This window comes from Amblyraja radiata, chromosome 13, assembly GCF_010909765.2.
Source record: "Amblyraja radiata isolate CabotCenter1 chromosome 13, sAmbRad1.1.pri, whole genome shotgun sequence".
NCBI classification, from domain to species: Eukaryota; Metazoa; Chordata; class Chondrichthyes; order Rajiformes; family Rajidae; genus Amblyraja; species Amblyraja radiata.
In genome coordinates this window covers 34429830-34449802 of record NC_045968.1, presented here as the reverse complement: position 1 = coordinate 34449802, position 19973 = coordinate 34429830, and the positions used below count along the sequence as shown (strand labels likewise).

At 47.1% G+C, this 19973-nt stretch overlaps 1 protein-coding gene across 4 annotated transcripts in view; it reads left to right on the top strand.

Moving 5' to 3' along the window:
* slc7a14 (solute carrier family 7 member 14) overlaps positions 1–18976 on the top strand; it is a 60098-nt gene extending 41122 nt beyond the window's left edge. For all 4 annotated transcript variants that reach the window (XM_033031727.1, XM_033031726.1, XM_033031724.1 and 1 more), the window contains 4 exons: positions 1266–1412; positions 10333–10541; positions 13298–14175; positions 18343–18976. In XM_033031727.1, the coding sequence (XP_032887618.1) occupies positions 1266–1412; positions 10333–10541; positions 13298–14175; positions 18343–18656 (1548 nt within the window). In that variant the 3' untranslated portion in view covers positions 18657–18976. The remainder of the gene's footprint in view (positions 1–1265; positions 1413–10332; positions 10542–13297; positions 14176–18342) is intronic.
* Positions 18977–19973: the final 997 nt, after the last annotated feature.

Sequence of the window (19973 nt, the reverse complement as noted above, 5' to 3'; positions counted from 1 at the left end):
ACCTCGAACACTGGTGATTCTCGGTGAAAGATCCCAGGCCTCCGCGATGTTTAAAGTCAGCGCCGCCCGCGGCTGGAGCTCCACAGACCCCAGACCACAACTCCACGGTGTTGAAGTCGGTAGGCCCAATACTCCGGAGCTCCAACACGGCGATCCCGGTAAGGCATCGTCTCGCTCTGCGATGGAATTAAGCGCTGCACCGCCGCTGAAGCACTGGCCGGTCTCCGGCAGGAGAGGCCGCGCCAATCCAGATGGTAGGCCGGGAGGAGGGGGCGAAGATGCGGCTCGGAGGAAAGACGCATCCTCGACCAGGTAGTGACTGAGAAAAACGGTTTCCCCCTTCCCACCCCATCCCCCACATAAAAAGACAAAAAGACCTCCAAAAATAAACAACACCCATGGTCAGGATCGAACCCGGGTCTCCGGCGCTGTGAGGCAGCAACTCTACCGCTGCGCCACTCTGCCGAGTTTGTAGAGCAGAGGGATCTAGGAGTGCAGATACATAATTCCTTGAAAGTGGTGTCACAGGGTGATCAAAAAGGCTTTTGGCACATTGGACTTCACCAGTCAGTGTATTGAGTAAGGAAGTTGGAAGGTCATGTTGCAGTTATATAAGACGTTGGTGAGGCCACAATTAAAGTATTGTGTTCAGTTTTGGGCACCATATTATAGGCAAGATGTTGTCAAACTGGAAAGCGTTCAAAGAAGATTTATGAGGATGTTTCCAGGACTCAAGGGCCTGAGCTATAGGGAGAAGTTGAGCTTTATAGGACTCTATTCCTTGGAGCGTATGGGGCTGAGTGGGTGATATTATAGAGGTGTACAAAATCATGAGAGGAATAGTTCGGGTAAACGCAGATTCTCTTGCGCATAGTAGGGGAATTGAGAACCAGAGGACATAGGTTTAAGGTGCGGGGGGGGGGAAAGATTTATTAGGAACCTGAGGGTTAACCTTTTTACACAAAGGGCGGTGAGTGTATGGAACGAGATACTGGAGGAGGTAATTGAGGCAGGTACTATCGCAACGTTTAAGAAACACTCAGACAGGTACATGGATAGGATAGCTGGGCTATGGGCCAAACTCAGGAAGGTGGGACTAGTGTAGATGGGACATGTTGGTCGGCGTGGGCAAGTTGGACCAAAGGGCCTGTTTTCACGCTGTACGACACTATGACTCTATGACTATGTTCTACTCCCAGCAACACACTACAGATGTTCCCCTCCCAGCCACGCTGACTACAGATGTTCTTACTCTGCTAACACAGGTACTGCAGGGAGCGGCCACGTGCTTCTACGCATTCATCGGGTTCGATATCATCGCCACGACTGGAGAGGAAGCAAAGAATCCGAATACTTCCATCCCTTATGCCATCACTGCCTCCCTCGTGATCTGCCTGACTGCATATGTGTCGGTAAGTCAACCTATGTTCCTTCACTTATATGGTATGCAATTAATTATGTCACTTATGTAAGATGCTCAATCGTGGAGTCATGGAGCTGTACAGCACGGAAACGGGCCCTTCGGCCCACCTTGTCCATGCTGTCCAAGTTGCATATTGGGCTAGTCTCATTTGCCTGCATGTGCTCCATATCGCTCTAAACATTTCCTATCCATATATCTGTCTAAATATCTTTTAAAAGTCCCAATTGAATCCACAGAGACATAAAGTTATAGAGCCATACAGCATGGAAACAGTCCCTTAAGCCAACTTGCCCACAGCAACCAACATGCCTGTCGCACCTGCCTGCGTTTGATCCATATCTCTAAAAACAATCCTATCCATGTATCTGTCCAAACATTTTTTAAATGTTGCGATAGCACATGCCTCAACTACCTCCTCCAGCAGCTCGTTCCATACACCCACCACCCTTTGTGTGAAAAAGTTATCCCTCAGGTTCCTAGTTAATCTTTTCCCCTTCACCTTAAACTTATGTCCACTGGTTTTCAATTTCCCTACTCTGGGCAAGAGACTCTTCTGTAGCTTCTATAGCTTCCTCAGGCAGCTCATTCCAGATAATTCCCATATTCCTTAATCTTCTTCTTCTTGCGCATGGCGTGCACAGCCTAAAGTTGTGGGGCAACTTGTATATTCCTTAATAATCTCACATAGAAAACCAAATAGTTCAGATACTAGTAATCTGAAAAAGGAACAGAAACTGTTGGGAATTCTCGAACAGTCAGTCAGCTGCCGTGGAGAGAGAAAGTCATTAACAGTTCAGGTAAAAGACAAAGTGCTGGAGGAACAGCGGGTCAGGCAGTATCTGTGGAGGGAAATTGACCCAATATTTCAGATTGAGCCCTTTCTTCAGACCGGTGGAGTGCGAGGAGAAGGCTGGAAAAGAGAGGTGGTTGGGAGAAAGCTTGGTAGGTGATGGATGGATACAGGTGCGGGGAGGGGGGGGTGTGATTGATGTAGATAGGTGGAGTAAGAAACAAAGACTAGAGGTGTTTAAGAAGGAACTGCAGATGCTGGAAAATCGAAGGTACACAAAAAAGCTGGAGAAACTCAGCGGGTGCAGCAGCATCTATGGAGCGAAGGAAATAGGCAACGTTTCGGGCCGAAACGTTGCCTATTTCCTTCGCTCCATAGATGCTGCTGCACCCGCTGAGTTTCTCCAGCTTTTTTGTGTCCCTAAAGACTAGAGGTGAAAAGGAGACAAAAGGGTGTCAGATCAGGTTCCTATTAAATCTTTCATCCCTTGCCTTAAACCTATGTCCTTTGGTTCTTGATTCCCCCACTCTGGGTAATAGATTCCGTGCATTCACCCTATCTATTCCCCTCGTGACCTATACAATAATAAGAGATCAATGTGATTTTCCTCACATTTGATTTGAGCCCTGTATCCCAGTTTCAATCTGCTGAGCTCCATACGCGGCTCGTATACCCAGAACCCAAGCAGACACGGTTTGATCTAGGCAGTAGACAGGTGAAGCATCGCTCCCACATATTGACATTCCCTCTTCAGCTTCTCTGCATTTAGCATCAAAACGTCCTTATCCTTTTTAATTGCTCATCAGATCACTTGCAGTTGGGTGACATGCCATCTGGTCTCTGAGATCGAAGTGAAACGACAGATTGCTGAAACCACATTTATCATCATATTGTAAAGCAGCTCCCATCAGCTATCTTTGGAATTTAAAAAATCCTCTCATAAAATATTCCTGTTTTTTTTATATTCAGATGCGTGTGAATATTCCCAGGCCATGAATTCCTGGCACTTCTGCCTGTTACTACATAAACGTGTTGGATGTGGCTTTTCCTTGTAGGTGGGAGAGCTAATAATAGTTAACATCAGAGCAGTAGGTGCCAGCTCTTGCATACACACTGCACTCTGGTTGCTTCCCGTGTGAATTATGTTGTTATCCAGTGAAAAGCCATTTGCATTTCCACTTTTTCCAACCACGCGCTGATTCCATCAACTTCCCGTGAATTTTAAGTCAACCATTATTTTGCAGACTCCCTTCCAACTGGGCATTCAAATGATAATGGTATTCTTATTGATACTGGTATTGATATTGCTTTATTATTGTCATGTGTATCAAGATACAGTGAAAAGCTTGTGTTTGTGTGCTCTTCAGTCAAGTCATACCATGCATAAGTATACTCAAACCATACATAAGTTCAACAGGTAGTGCAAAGAGCAGAGTGCAGAATACAGTGTTAGAGTGTTATAGTGTGATAATTACAGAGGTCTAACATCTGCAAATTAAGTAGGCTGCAAGATCAGGATGCACCCAAGCTTTATGAGAGGACTGTTCAGTAATCTGATAATAGTGGAAAAGAAGCTGTTCCTGAGCCTGGTGGTACACACTTTCAAACTTTTATATTTTCTTCCCTACAGTAGAGGGGAGAAGGGCTCACCTGCTCCTATCAGAGTGGCGGTTGGTGTTTACCATGGGGCTAGGGCTCACCAACCCTGCCTACCTACACCCTCTGGTGACAACTACACCCTCTCTGAAGTTTTATTTTAGAGATACAGCATGGAAACAGGACCCTCGACCCACCGAGTCCATGCCGACCAATGCTCACCGGTACACCAGTTCTATCCTACACACTAGGGGCAATTTACAGAAGTCAATTAACCCATAATCTCGCACGTCTTTGGCACGTGGGCGGAAACCGGAGCACCCGGGGGGAACCCACGCAGTCACAGGGAGAACGCACTATACATACTCCGTACAAACTCAATACGGTCAGGGCGGAACCCTAGCCAACCACCAGTGGCTGTGCCAATGGAATCCTTGTTCCCTGGCCCTTGAACCATTTACACCAGGAACTGTGACCCAACTGCATTGTGGTAGCACCTTCAGCAAGATCCCAGAGATTCAAGAAGCGAGCTCACCATCAGCTTCTCAAGGGTGAAACTCGAAATGCTGGAGGAACTCAGTAAGTCAGGCAGCATTGGTGGAGGGGATGGACAGATTTGGGTCGGAATTCATCTTCGGATCCAGTCTCTCCATTCCTTCCACAGATTCAGATTCAGATTCAGATTCAGATTCAATTTTATTGTCATTGCACTTTTCAGTGCAACAAAATGGTTTAGCCTGCAGTCATGACATAGAATAAATAACAAAACACACACTCAACACAGTTTAACATCCACCACAGTGAGTCCACCAGGCACCTCCTCACTGTGATGGAAGGCAAAAAGTTCCAAAGTCCTTGTCCCTTCCCTCCTTTCTCTCCCTCTGCGTTGAGGCGATCCAGGCTTCCGATGTTGTGACCCCGCCGGGTGATGGTAAGCAAGTCCCGCGGCTAAATCCGAGCTCCGTGAACGGGCCAGTTCGAACTCTGCGGCCCGGGGCGGTCGAAGCTGTCGAAGCTGCCACCCTCCAGTCCAGCGGACGAAGCTGTTGTTGCAGGAGCTCCGAAAAAACACGTCACAAACCTGTGACCTGCAAGCTCCCGACGTTGTCCCGACGATGCTGCCTGACTGAGTTCCTCCAGCACTTTCTGTTCTGCTCAAGAGTCCAGGATCTGCGGTTCCTTGAGTCTCCACCTTTTCAAGGAGGGGAAAGCGTTATCAATGGCTAATAAAACTGACCTTGCTAGCAATGCCCGCGTTATGTTCCCTATAGATTCCCTCCATCAATTTCAAGCCTCTCGTTCACCTATCAGCCTTGTCCTGCATTTATAGAGCCCAGGCCTTTCCTTTCCTCAGGGCTATGATCTCCGAGTTCCAGTATCATGCAAGTCAATCTTCTTTGCACTACATCCAGTAGACTCCATGGGCTGAGTTTAATGGACCATTCAGCTCACACTTGAGTGATCGAGTGCCTGAATCCCACATTACTTTGCTCTTTTGCCCGAGTTTGGTCTTTATTTGATCACGGAGGCAGGGTCATCTTAACTGGGGTCTTCTTTTTCTCCGGTCTGCGATCAAGGAAACTGAGCAAAGATAGAGAATAAGGTAGGAATAAGGAACTGCAAATGCTGGTTTACAAAAGAAAGAAACAGAGTGGTGGAGTAACTGTGGAGAGGATGGACAATTCTATGTTCTACCATTCTTTGTGGAAGAATGGTCTCATAAGTTCGTGTTCATCATAGGAGCAGAATTAGGCCATTCAGCCCATTGAGTCTCCTCCGCCATTCAATTATGTCTGATCTATCTTTCCCTCTCAACCCCATTCTACTGCCTTCTCTCTATAACCTTTGTCACCCTTACTAATCAAGAATCTGCCTATCTCTGATTTATATTTAAATCTTTTTATTTGAATTTCACAGCAATTTGCATACATACTATGATAACAGGCAGTGACAGTCAAGGCATAATTGTGCAACAGTATGTAAGCGACCCTCAAAGCCCTTACCCTTACCCACCTTCAACCCACCCGAATCAGGTCGGAACCAAACGGGGACAAACAACACTCACATACGTACACATCCACACAAATAAGATAAACGAAACAAAAAGTACTAAAAAATAAATAAATAAAATTTAAAAAAAGGGGTCACTAATAACAGTAAATAAGTAATTAATTAAATAAATAAGTGTGGGGAGGGGGGGGGGGGGGGGGGTTAAGGGGAGAGCAGCTGCAGTAGAGCAGAACAATGGTGGAGAGCACTCAGTCCTCTTCCGAGTCCGGGGACAAGTTGAGAGAGTTAACAAGTTCCAAGAAAGGGTTCCATGTATCTAGGAATGTCTTGGTAGAACCTTTGAGAGAGAACCTAAGTTTTTCAAGCTCTAAATTGTAAAGCACCTCCTTAATCCAGCGGGCGTGTGTCGGGGGACAGGTGAGCCTCCAGTTAAGCAAGATCAGTCTCTGGGCTAACAAGGTTGTAAAAGCTAGGACCCGTTTCACCGCAACAGAGAGGTTGGTGTTGGGAGGGGTACCGAAAATGGCTGACATTGGGTTTGGAGGAATCTCTGATTTAAAATACCAATGACTTGGTCTTCATCACCGCCCGTGGCAACAAATTCCACCGATTCACCATCCCCTGGCTAAAGAGATTCTTCCTCATCTCCTTTCTAAAGGTACATCCTTTTATTCTTGAGGCTGTGCCTTCTGGTCCTAGATTCTCCCACTAGGGGAAACATCCTTCCACGTCCATTGCATCCAGGCCTTTCACTATTCAGCAAGTTTCCCCTCATCCTTCTAAACTCTAGGAAGTACAGGCCCAGTGCCATTAAACATTCATCATATGTTAACCCAGTCATCCCCACATCATTCTTGTAAACCTCCTCTGGACACTCCCCATCCCTCCTCAGATATTGGGCCCAGAACTGCTCATCGCCCAGACCCAAAACATCACCTATCTATGTGTTTACAGATGCTGCCTGACCCACTGAGTTACTCCGGCATTTTGTGTCTCTCTTCGGTATATACCAGAGTTTGTAGACCCTTCTTACCCATTAGCAGGGTCATTGGGAAAGAGCCACAGTGTGGAAGGGAATAGGAGAGCTCATTTCAAGGAGATGTTACAACTACAAATAGTGAATAGGATTCCTGCTAGACAAAAGTGCTGGAGAAACTCAACGGGTGCAGCAGCATCTATGGAGCGAAGGAAATAGGCAACGTTTCGGGTCGAAACGTTGCCTATTTCCTTCGCTCCATAGATGCTGCTGCACCCGCTGAGTTTCTCCAGCACTTTTGTCTACCTTCGATTTGCCAGCATCTGCAGTTCCTTCTTAAACATAGGATTCCTGCTCTCCAGGCAACAGCCTCCTGGCCTTTCCCAGCTGATAGTTCCATTACATGTGTTTCCTCATTCACGTCGGGCTTTGCAGCAATATGTTCTCTTTGAATTATCGCCAGCAGGCTCGATAGCAAAGTGCTGCCAGATGGCAGAATGTGACGGACTAGCAGTGATAACAGACCTATCTGGACATCCATCTAGAGATAGGCCATTAAACTGACTGCCATGAAATAACTATTTGTATTAGATATCTGGGGAGAAGATGATGGCCAGAGGAAAAGGTGGACCATAGTATTCCTAAGATAGGAGGAGGCGAGTAAATAATATTGAGTGACAGTTCATATTTCCACACAAAGTGGAAGGAAGCTACGCAAGACTGTCAAGTCTAGGCTGACATGAGTATTCACTGCAATACCATTCCCAACATTATTCCCCATGACATGTTCCCTCTCAGATGCCCGTCAATTCTCCTACTGATTCTCAAGCTACTCATCTAGTCTGGGTGAAATTGATGGGCCGAATGGCCTAATTCTGTTCTATACTTATGACTTTATGAACTTATGAAACTAACCTACCAGCACGACAACGGTATGGGGAGAAACCAGAGCACAGTGGGAGGGTCCGTCCATGCTGTCACAGAAGGAGGTTGAGACCAGAAACGTGGCCTCGGTGAAGTCTACAATTCTTACACTTTTGTACTTTATGACTGTGTTTATCTATAGTAGGATTTTACCAGATTGTATGCAATGTAAAGAATTTCACTGTATCATTGAATCATTTAAGCTACAAAATGAGAGAATCGCCAAGTGCTTAAGTCAATAAACAACGAGGAAATAACTCATCATTTAGCAAAACAATATAATCAAACCTAGACAAATCTGCATGAAGTATTTGAGGATGTGAGAGGGGCACCTGTTGATGTAGTGCATTTGGATTTCACAAAAGGCACAGAGAATGTGCCATATAGGAGACGGGTGTCTGAATTAAGAATGCAAGGGATTGACGGATCTGTGTTAGCATGGATTGTAAATTGGTTGTCACGAGAAAAGAGAGTTGGAATGAATGACACCTTTTTAGGTTGGAGGGATGTAGTTAGTAGGGTAACTTGGCCTTCATTATCCACATTAATGAACAAAATGTAAGCTTTGCCGATGATACAGAAACAGCGGAAGAGCAAGTTGTGTTAAGGACTTTGTGATTCCACAACAAGATGGAGATAGATTGAATGATTGGGTGAAAACCTGGCAGATAAAGCGTTTGGTTATGCACTTTGGAAAGTGTCATAGAGTCATGGACTGCTTCTGAACTCTAAGTTCAGGATAATAAGTTATCCAAATGAGAATGATATCAACATATCTTTGGGCTTTATACTTTAGAGATACAGTGCGGAAACAGGCCATTCTGCCCACCGAGTCTGCGCCGACCAGCGATCACCTCATACACTAGCACTATTGTACACACTAGGGACATTTTACAATTTTACTGAAGCCAATTGACCACCAAACCTGTAAATCTTTGGAGTGTGGCAGGAAATTGGAGCTCCCGGAGAAAACGCACGCAGTCACAGGAAGAAAGTACAAACTCTGTATAGACAGCACAAATATTCAATTTCGAACCCTCTTCTCTGGCGCTGTGTGGCAGCAACTCTACCGCAGCGCCACTGTGCCGCCTCTCTCAGTCTCCACAATGTTATACAGTGGCACAGCACAATGAATACAGTGGCACAGCAGTAGAGTTGCTGCCTTACAGCTCCAGTGACCTGCGTTCAATCCTGACTATGGGTTGCTGTCTGTATGGAGTTTGTACATTTGCCCTGTGACCACGTGGGTTTCCTCCGGGTGCTCCGGTTTTCTCCCACATCCAAAAGACTTGCAAGTTTGTAGGTTTCTTGGCCCTCAGTAACTTGCCCCTCGTGTGTAGGGAGTGGATGAGTAAGTGGGATAACATTCAACTAGTGTGAATGGGTGATCGACGGTAATAATAATAATAATAAATTTTATTTAATGGGCGCCTTTCAGACATCTCAAGGACACCTTACATAGTAATCCAAATAAAAACATATAATCGGAATAGAACAGGTAAAAAAAGACATCACAGAGACACAAATTAAAAACAGAATTCAATCCAAAAACAGAAAATCAAAAACACAGTGTGAAGAGAGAGCAGCGGCAGCCAAAGCGCGCCAGCGTCCACTCTCCCTTCACGGCAGCCATCTTGGACACAGACCTACAGGACTACAATTAGACAAAAAAAATCATCCCCCCACAGTGGGTAGCACTGTGGAGGAAGGCACAATGTCTAGTCCCCACCCCATGTTCACCCCAAAGTCAGGCCTATTGAGGCCACCGCAATTGCCTCTACGGAGGCCCGATGTCCCTGGCCGTTCTCACCGGGTGGTCTTGCCCCGGCGTCGGGAGAGTCCTTTCGGCGGCTGGGCCACCTGGAACGGCCGCTTCCTGGTTGGAGACCGCGGCTGCCGAAGCCGACAAGGCCGCGCCGGTTTGGAGCTCCCAGGCTCCCGATGAAAAAGTCGTCGCCGCCTCTCCGCACCGCCGCCTCTCCGCACTGCCACCTCGCCGCACTGCCGCCTCTCCGCACGCTGCCTCTCCGCTCCGCAGACCCGCAGCCCGGAGATGTTGCTCTCGGCGGTCCAGCTCGCCAGAGCTCCAGCGCGTCGCTCCAGCGCGGCGACCCAGGCAAGGCATCGCCCGCTCCACTCCGCTCCGCTCCAGCGCTCCAACGCTGTGCCGCCGTCGAGGCCGAGGTGCTGGGCGGTCCCCGCCAGGAAACGGCGCTCCAGGCCCGCAGGTAGGCCACGAGGACGGGTCGACGGGCAGCCCGGAGAAAAGGCTGCCACACCGACCAGGTAGGGACCTAGAAATAAAGTTAGACCTACCCCCCCACATTAAAAGACCATATCCCCTACAAACAAAAAAACAGGACTCACTAAAAACTATTAAAAAAACGAATTTAAAACGGACCAAGATGGCTCCTCCTCCTCCAAGACGGTAGGCACGGACCCGATGGGCCGAAGGACCTGTTTCTACGCTGTATCTCTAAAGCTAAAACTAAGTTCTCAGAGGGGGATCTAAGGGAGATTCTTAGTAATTTCAAGTGGTCGCCTTGCTTTTCATGACTATCTGAATGGTATTGAGTTACTGACAAAGTTCTGGCTTCCTCCTCCCTGCACTAGGTCAGTGTGATCCTGACACTGATGGTACCTTACTACGCCATCGACACTGAATCGCCGCTGATGGAGATGTTTGTGCTTCATGGGTTTCACGCGGCCAAGTACATCGTGGCTATCGGATCAGTGGCGGGCTTGACGGTCAGTCTGCTGGGTTCCCTCTTCCCGATGCCCAGGATAATTTACGCAATGGCTGACGACGGTCTACTATTCAGGTTGGTGTCTTTCAGTCTTCCTGGGGCATGCTGTTATAGTCCAAGAATGTGCAACTGAGAAAGTGGTTTGGAAATGTCTCCCAGCCAGGGATGCCATGTAGATATAGTGTCTGTACGAAGTCTGGACGTTCTCCCTGTGACACCAGGGGTTTTCCCCGGGTGCTCTGGTTTCCTCCCACACTCCAAAGAGAGGGCAGGTTTGTATGTTAATTGAATTTGGTGAAAAAAATTGTAAATTGTCCCTAGTGTGTAGGATAGTGTTGGTGTACGGGGATCGTTGGTCGGCATGGACTCAATGGGCCGAAGGGCCCGTTTCCACGCTGTATCTCTAAACTAAACTCAAGTAAACTAAGATACAAGGAACTGCAGTTGCTGGAATCTTCCATGGAACCTAAATATCTGGAGTAACTCAAGGGGGCAGGCAGCATCTCTGGAGGGCATGGATAGGTGACATTTTGGGAAGGGTCTCGGCTTGAGAAACATTGCTCATCCATGTCCTCCAGAGATAGACACAAAATACTGGAGTAACTCAGCGGGCGACATTTCTGGAGAGAAGGAATGGGTGACGTTTCAAGACCCTTTTACGGACTGATAGTCAGCGGAGAAGGAGACTAGAGATATGGAAGGGTAAGGTGTGAAAACGACAGATCAGAGCAGATGTTGATCAAGGAAAGGTTGAATGGCTCATTGTTAAAACTTAAAGGACGTTCTTTTAGGAAGGAGATGAGGAAAATTTTATTTAGTCAGAGGGTGGTGAATCTGTGGAATTCTTTGGTGGGCCGAAATATCCACTGCATTCTTCACTAAGTCAGTGGATAATTTTAAGGGATAGATTATGGGAACAAGGCAGGAGAATGGGGTTAGGATGGAGAGATAGATCAGCCATGATTGAATGGTGGAGTAGACTTGATGGGCCGGATGGCCTAAATCCACTCCTATTCCATATGACTTTATGATTGTTAGCTGAGGGTCGGTGGCTACGAGACATACAATCAGTATAATTAAACAATTAATTAATGAATCCAGAGATGTTACCCAACCCATTGAGTTACTCCAGCACTTTGTATCCTATCCAGGAATGACGAGTGAGCCATCAACTCATTATGACCCTGCCATCAGCTCATTGGCAATCTCACAGTGCCAGAGGGTATGTCTCAAGCAAACCCACTGGATCCTAAATTCCACCCGCATGAGGGAGTTTGGCAGAAGATCAAGAGATCTTCCTGCTGATGGGAGCCCCTGGAGCACAGTGGGCCAGTGACCATGCCACTTGGGCATGTTTGAAATGCCCACAGTAGAACCCATCAGATTTTCTCAAAGAGTGTTGAGGGATTCGCTTGAAAGATTCAACAGGGGTGGCGAGATTAGATTTGGGGACAGATTCGGATGGCCCCAGTATAGTCAACCGGTGAGTGACTTTTGTTTTGCTTAGTTTAGATATACAGCATGGAAACAGGCCCTACAGCCCATGCCAACCTTCGATCACCCTTTCACACTGGGTTCTATGTTATCCCACTATCGAAAACACTCTCTACACACTAGGGACAATTTACAGAGGCCAATTAACCTACAAATCCTCATGTTTTTGGGATGTGGGAGGAAATCAACGCTCGGAGGAAACCAACATGGTCAGGCTGAGGATGTGCTAAACTCCACACAGACAGTGCCCAAGGTCAGGATCAAACCCGGGTCTCTGGCGTTGTGTGCCAGTAGCATTTACCTTTTCTGCTGGGGTTTTGAGCCCCTGTGACATCTCGCAGAAAACCCTTACAGCCCAGAGGGCAAAGTCATCAGGATGAAACTGCATAATATTGTCTTAAAACCCTGAAGAAATTATCCACCCTATCCCCTGTCGTAAGCAGCGGTCAGTGGGACCGGGTGGCACCAGGCAGACTTCCGGCAGTGTACACATCCACTGCTCTAATGGTGGGTCGCTGCTGTGACTTTTACCCTCTCAATGATGATGTCCATATCCAGAGGGATATGGACATCTGTCAAGTTGAAGACACAACATTTTGATGAGATCCTTCATCAGACTGATCAGGAAGATCTGATCAGGAAGATTTGGGGTGGCACAGTGGCACAGCAGTAGAGTTGTCTTACTCTGTGTAGGATAGACTAATGCAAGGGTGATCGCTGGTCAGCACGGACTCGGTGGGCCAAACGCCCTGTTTCTACACTGTATCTCTAAACTAAACTTAAAATCTACCCCCTCACACCACCCCCCCCCCCCCCCCCCTCCAAAACTATACCTCACATGCACAGCCTGGATGGTGGGGATCCCCGATGGTAGATGCCATCATAGGAGAATAGATGGGGTAAATGCAATTTTATACCCAGGGAGTGGAATCAAAAACAGGAGGACACAGGTTTAATGTGGGAGAAGCAAGATTTAATATGAACCCAGGGGGCAGCTTTTTCACTCAGAGAATGCTGGGTATATGGATCAACCTGCCAGAGGAGGTAGTTGAGGCAGGTACTATAACAACATTTAGAAGATATTTGGATGTACGTGGATAGATAAGGTCCAGACGGATATGGACAGAAGGGTCTGTTTCCATGCTGCATGACTCGATGACTCTGTGCCTCTGTAACTTGATGAATCAATGACTCTCTGAATGCGAATCTAAGCCTCTAAGACTATATGACTATGACACCATGACTATGACTCAATGACTTGATGACTCTATAACTCTATGACTATGAGCAGTCTGCAGCCTTGTTCTCTGTAATTCTGTGACGGTGTCGTTATCCAGGTTTTTAGCTCACGTCAGTGCCTACACGGAGACGCCGGTTGTGGCCTGCATCGTTTCGGGCTTCCTGGCAGGGCTGCTGTCCTTGCTGGTCAGCCTGCGAGACCTGATTGAGATGATGTCCATCGGGACGCTGCTGGCCTACACCCTGGTGTCGGTGTGCGTCCTGCTACTGCGCTACCAGCCCGAGAGCGACATCGACGGCTTCGTCAAGTTCCTGTCGGAGGAAGGCACCAAGAAGAAGGAGGGAGTTCTGGCCGAGTGCGAGAAGGAGGCCGCCTCTCCGGTCAGCGAGGGCGAGGACTACTCCGACCCGGACAAGAACACGTGCGGGGCCAAGAACCTGCCCTCCCTGGGGGACAACGAGATGCTGATCGGAAAAGCAGACAAGTCAAGTTACGGCGTGAGCCACCCCAACTACGGCACGGTGGACATGAGTTCGGGGATTGAGGCAGACAGTTCGGAGAACATCTATTTAATAAAGCTGAAGAAGCTGATCGGACCTCGCTACTATACCATGAGGATCCGCCTGGGGCTGCCGGGCAAGATGGACCGTCCCACCATCGTCACTGGCCGCACCGTCACCACCTGCGTGCTGCTGCTCTTCGTCCTCTCCTTTGTCTTCTCCTCCTTCGTGATCTTCGGCGAGGAGTACATCTACGAGCAGTGCTGGTGGGCCATCCTCCTGGTCATCCTCATGGTGCTACTGATCTGCTCCCTGGTCTTTGTCATCCTGCAGCAGCCCGAGAACCCCAAGAAGCTGCCGTACATGGCTCCCTGCGTCCCCTTCGTGCCCGTCTTTGCCATGTTGGTCAATATGTATCTCATGCTGAAGCTCTCCAGCATCACATGGATCCGCTTCGCTGTCTGGTGCTTTGTGGGTAAGTGCTTCACTGGCTCATACAACATAGAACATGGAACAATAGAACATGGAACATAGACAATAGAATATAGAATATAGAACATGGAATATGGAACATAGACAATAGAATATAGAATATAGAACATGGAATATGGAACATAGACAATAGAATATAGAATATAGAATATAGAACATGGAATATGGAACATAAACAATAGAATATAGAATATAGAACATGGAATATGGAACATAGACAATAGAATATAGAATATAGAACATGGAATATGGAACATAGACAATAGAATATAGAATATAAACATGGAATATGGAACATAGACAATAGAATATAGAACATGGAGTATGGAACATAGACAATAGAATATAGAACATGGAACATAGACAATAGAATATAGAATATAGAACATGGAATATGGAACATAGACAATAGAATATAGAACATGGAATATGGAACATAGACATTAGAATATAGAACATGGAATATGGAACATAGACAATAGAAGATAGAACATGGCACATGGGCAATAGACATAGAACACAGAACCTGGAATATGCAACACAGACAATAGAACATAGAATGGAACAGTACAGCACAAGAACAGGTCCTGTGACCCACAATGTCTGTGCTGAACATGATGCCAAGACCAATCCTTATCTGCCTGCACGTGATCTATATCCCCCCTCCTTTCCCTGCATAAAGGGTCCTGACCCAAAGCATCATCCATCCTTTTACTCCAGTGATGCTGCCTAACCCACTGAGCTACTCCAGCATTTTGTGTCCATCTATCTGTCCAAAAGCCTCTTAAACACCACTATCTTATCTGCCTCCACCACCAACCCTAGCAGCGTATTCCAGGCACCTAGTACCCTCTGTGTAAAAAAACTTGCTCCACACATCTCCTTTAAGCTTTTCCCCTCTCACACAGAGCATATAACATAGAACAGTACAATACAGGAACAGGCTATAATATCTGTGCGGAACCTGATGCCAAGACCAATGGACAGGCAACGTTTCTGGTTGGGACCCTTCTTCAGATTTATGGAATAGGAGGAAGAAAGCTGGAAAAGCTAGGTGGGGGCAGGACAAAGCCAGGCAAGTGACAGGTGGATGCAGGTAAGGGCAATGGGTGGAGTAAGTGACCAAGGCTGGAGGTGAAAAGGAGCCAAAAGGGTGTCAAATAAGGAGAGAAGGAGTGAAATGTAAAGCTGGAGGAAGAGATATGGGTGGAACGGTCGAAGGAGGAGGGAGTGAAAAGGAAATGGGGGATTTGCAGTAGGGAGGGGTTAATCATTAGCAGAAGGAGCAGGAGAAAGGAATAGGGTATCAGGATAGTGGAAGAGATATGTACCCACCGGTCGGGAGAGGTGATTAGGAGTTGGGGGGGGGGGGGGGGGGGGGGGCGTGGGGAAACGGGGGGGGGGGGGGGAGGGCGTGGTTGTGAGTTGGGGGTTTTCTTGAAATTGGAGAATTCATTGTTTATACTATTGTGTTGCAGGCTATCCAAGTGGAATATGAGGTGTGTTCTATTCAGTAGTTTTGGGCCTGGCCAAGAGCGTCAAGGGATTAAATGTTTAATTGGTTATGGATTAGGAGAGCAGGTGGAAACCACTGCACCGCCATTCAGAAAGGTCATGGCTGGTTGGATTTTAAACTGCTCTCCACATTCCTGTCCAGCCATTTTAAGTGTCACCTCTTCCATCAATAAGTACCAAGCACTGGGTAGAAACGGTGGAAGATAGTGGACTTCAAATGGGGGTGGTTGGTGAAAGCATCCTGCTTGCCTGCTAGATTTTCACTTATTGTAACTGCAGGAAAAATGTTCCCAATGTTGGGGGCGTTCAGAACCATGGGTCACAGTTTAAGAATAAAGGGGGGGGGGGGGGCAGTTAGGACTGAGATGAGAACAAACTTTCTTCATGCAGAGAGTTGTGAATCTGTGGAATTCTCTGCCACAGAATGCAGTGCAGGCCAATTCACTGGATGTTTTCAAGAGAGAGTTACATTTAGTTCTTGGGGCTAACGACATCAAGGAATATGGGGAAAAAAAAGGAAAGAGGTACTGATTTTAGATGAATAGCCATGATCATATTGAATGGCAGTGCTGGCTCAAAGGGCCGATGGCCTATTCCTGCACCTATTTTCTATGTTTCTATGCTTGAGTATATGGCAATAAAACTCGATCACTTGATTTTGAAGCATTCATGCATGGTGGAGGTATAATGTAGTCATAGAGTGATACAGTATGAAAACAGGCCCTTCGGCGCAACTTGCCCACACGTGCCAACATGTCCCAGCTACGCTACCTGCTTTTGGTCCATACCTCCAAACCTGTCCTATCCATGTATCAGTCTAACTTTTTCTTAAATGTTGGGATGGTCCCTGCCTCAACTACCTCCTCTGGCAGCTTGTTCCATACACCCATCACCCTTTGTGTGGATAAAGTTACCCCTTAAAACGTTACCTCTTAAAAATACTTCATACAAAAAACATTGAAATCATACTTCTACAGTGCACTAAAACATGATTTTAATACATCAAATTTCAAAAAGTTCCTACCCTGGGAGGGGGGACACCTTTCTTCCACACCCTCTCCCCACCCGGTTGCTCCACTCCCTCACCGGGTACCCCCAAGGCCAGTGACCAGTGATCGCACAGCCTCCCCCCTTTCAAAAACGCTCCAATCCAATTTAAAGCACATATATTGCATTCAAGTGTAAGTTAAAAGACTTGCTACAGTATGCACCATATTGCACAATTTCAAGCTGAAAAATGCAAACGTTCCATACCAATGGGAGGGGGACACCCTCCTCCCACTCCCCCCCCCCCCCCCCTCCCACTCCCCCCCCCCCCCTCCTCCCACTCCCCCCCCCCCCCTCCTCCCACTCCCCCCCCCCCCCATCGCTATGCTACCTCGGGCTTGGTCTCTCGCAATTTCTCACTCCCAACTCTCACCCAATGTTGGCAGCCCTGTGTATCGTTCTATGCACATGCAATAGACAGCACTTTCGACAGGCCCTCGAGTCTATTCTGGGAGTGAGCCCCTAACGTTTCAACCATGAGATTAATGTAATTATTCTGCCCTCTGTGATCCTGTTGCTCAAGCGGAGCTGAGCTGGAGACCAGATACAACAAGGTCAGAGATCAGGGTAACATTAATCCCATTGCAGAACCTCCAGCTCAAATCTGGTGATTGATGGGTAACAGCTGGGCTGCTCCAGTATAGGAACAAGGAGAGGCTGATCAGCCCCTCTAGCCTGTACTAGCTTACTATGAAATCATGGTTTACCTTTGAACTAACTCCGGCAATTCCAAGTGTGTTTCCTGATAGAGGTATACAGCCTCATGAGAGCCAAAGATAGAGTAGATAGACTTTTTCCCAGGGTGTAAATATCAAAGGCGTACAGGTTTGTAGGTTAATTGGCTTGGTAAATGTAAAAAATGTCCCTAGAAGAGTGTTAATATACGGGGATCGCTGGACGGCACGGACCCGGTGTATCCGCACACTGTATAACTAAACTAAACTAAACTAAACTAAACTAAACTAAACTAAACTAAACTAAACTAAACTAAACTAAACTAAGTAGAGGGCATGTGTTTATGGTCAGAGGGACAAAGTTTCAAGTAGAAGAGCGGAGCAAGTCTTTTTTTACACAGAAAGTGGTGGGTGCCTGGAATGCACTGCCAGGGGTGGTGGTGGAAGCATATACAACAGTGGCGTTTCAGAGGCTTTTAGATAGGCACATGGATCTGCAGGGAATGGAGTGATATAGGTAATGGAAAAGGTCCTGTACTTGTAATGAGGTGGGATGAAGAATCGGACAGTACTCCAGCTCATGGGAAGACCGTTCAATAGTCTGATAAAGAGGAGAAGAAGCTGTTCCTGAGTTTGGTGGAATGTGCTCAGAAGTTTTTGTATCTTCTGCCCGATGGGAGAGCAGAGAAGAAGGAATGACCAGGGTGGGACGTTTGGTTTTGTTGACTGCTCTCCCGAGGCAGTGGGAAGTTTCGATGAGATCGACGGTGGGTAGTTTGGTCTGTGTGATTGACTGGGTTACATACACATCTCCAAAGCCCTTTGAATATTTCTTGCACCACCCCCCCCCCCCCAAGTTAGTTGGCATCAACTCTAACTTGCCGATGACTTCACACTCTTTTCCCTTCCCCCAGGTTTACTGATTTATTTTGGCTACGGGATCTGGAACAGCAGCCTGGAGATTGGGGCTCAACAGGAAGCTCTGAGTCAGAGTACGTACCAGCGTTACGACGTGGATGACAGTCTTGCTTGCCCGGAGGAGGAGGGCAGCGAGTGGAAGGAGGAATGGCCACCCTCCGATCAGACGGGCTACCAATCTCAGCAGGCAATGCCCGACATAGTGGGCAACCACAGGACCTACAACAGTAAAGCCAAAAGCAAAGGGAAGTATGTCAAGACCTCAGAAACACTGATTGCAAATGATGAGCTTGATTATCCCCCCGAGTAGCAGATCCTGACCCCTCAGACCCTTGGACTAGTATCATGGATGTGATCTCTCCTTTAATAAACATCTTGCAGTGGTGTGGCTTTAAAAAGGCAATATGCAGTTTATTTTAGGCTTCACAATGTTGACTTATTAAAGGGGCCCCGTTTTCAACAATAAATGTTTGGCAAACATTTAAACTAATCAGAAGTAAAGACATTTTGGGCGGCACAGTGGCGCAGCGGGTAGAGCTGCTGCCTCACAGTGGCGGTGACCTGAGGTTGATCCTGACCTCAGGTGGAGTTTGCACATTCTCACTGCGACCGCGTGGGTTTCCTCCGGGTGCTCCGGTTTCCTCCCACGTCCCAAAGACGTGCGGGTTTTCAGGCTAATTGCCCACTGTAAATTTTCCCTGGGGTAACGAAGTGGGATAGCATAGCACCAGTGTGAACGGGTGATCAATATTCGGCTTGGACACGGTGCGTCAAAGGGCCTGTTTCCATGCTGTTTCTTTCAGTCGATCGATCAACTACAGCTGATTTTTAGCGATTATAGTTTCACCTGAAGCAGATCTTTCCAAGTGACTCCTATTGTCCCAGATGCCCCATGTATACAGAAAATTCATGTTGAAATTTGCCAGATATTTAACACAGTGCCCCTTTAATCAGCAAGTCAAGGCAACAAGAAAACTCTACTCAATACACTCCAGCCATCTGACATTTGACAACAAGGTCTGATTGTGAAGTGTCTAGAACCAGAGGGCACAAGGCACAGCCTGAGAATAAAAGGATGCACCTTTAGAAAGGAGATGAGGAGGAATTTCTTCAGTCGGAGGGTTATGAATGTGTGGAATTAATTGCCACAGATGGTGGTGGAGACCAAATCATTGGGTGTCTTTAAAGTGGAGAATGATAGGTTTTTGATTAGTAAGGGTGTCAAAGGTTACGGGGAGAAGGGAGGAGAATGGGTTGAGAGGAAAAAATAGATCAGTCATGATTGAATGGTGAAATAGACTTGATGGGCCAAATGGCCTAATTTTGCTCCTTATTATCATGCCATTATGTCTTATGGCCTTATGATTATAGGCCATAATATCACTTAATGGCACAAAACGTACTATAATGCTCAGGTGTAAAGGATGGGGATATCCGACTGAGTGCATGATGGGACAGACACGGTGGTTTGAAATATTTGGGAATTTGATGGTATAATGTTAATCTTCATGTTAGGTATGTTTATATTTACATGAACTCTCGGTGCGTGGGAAAGAGTAAGAGTCCAGAAGCGATGAGCTCAAGGCCAGTTGGTGCCGAGGAAAACGACTTTAACCAGGGCTTGGAG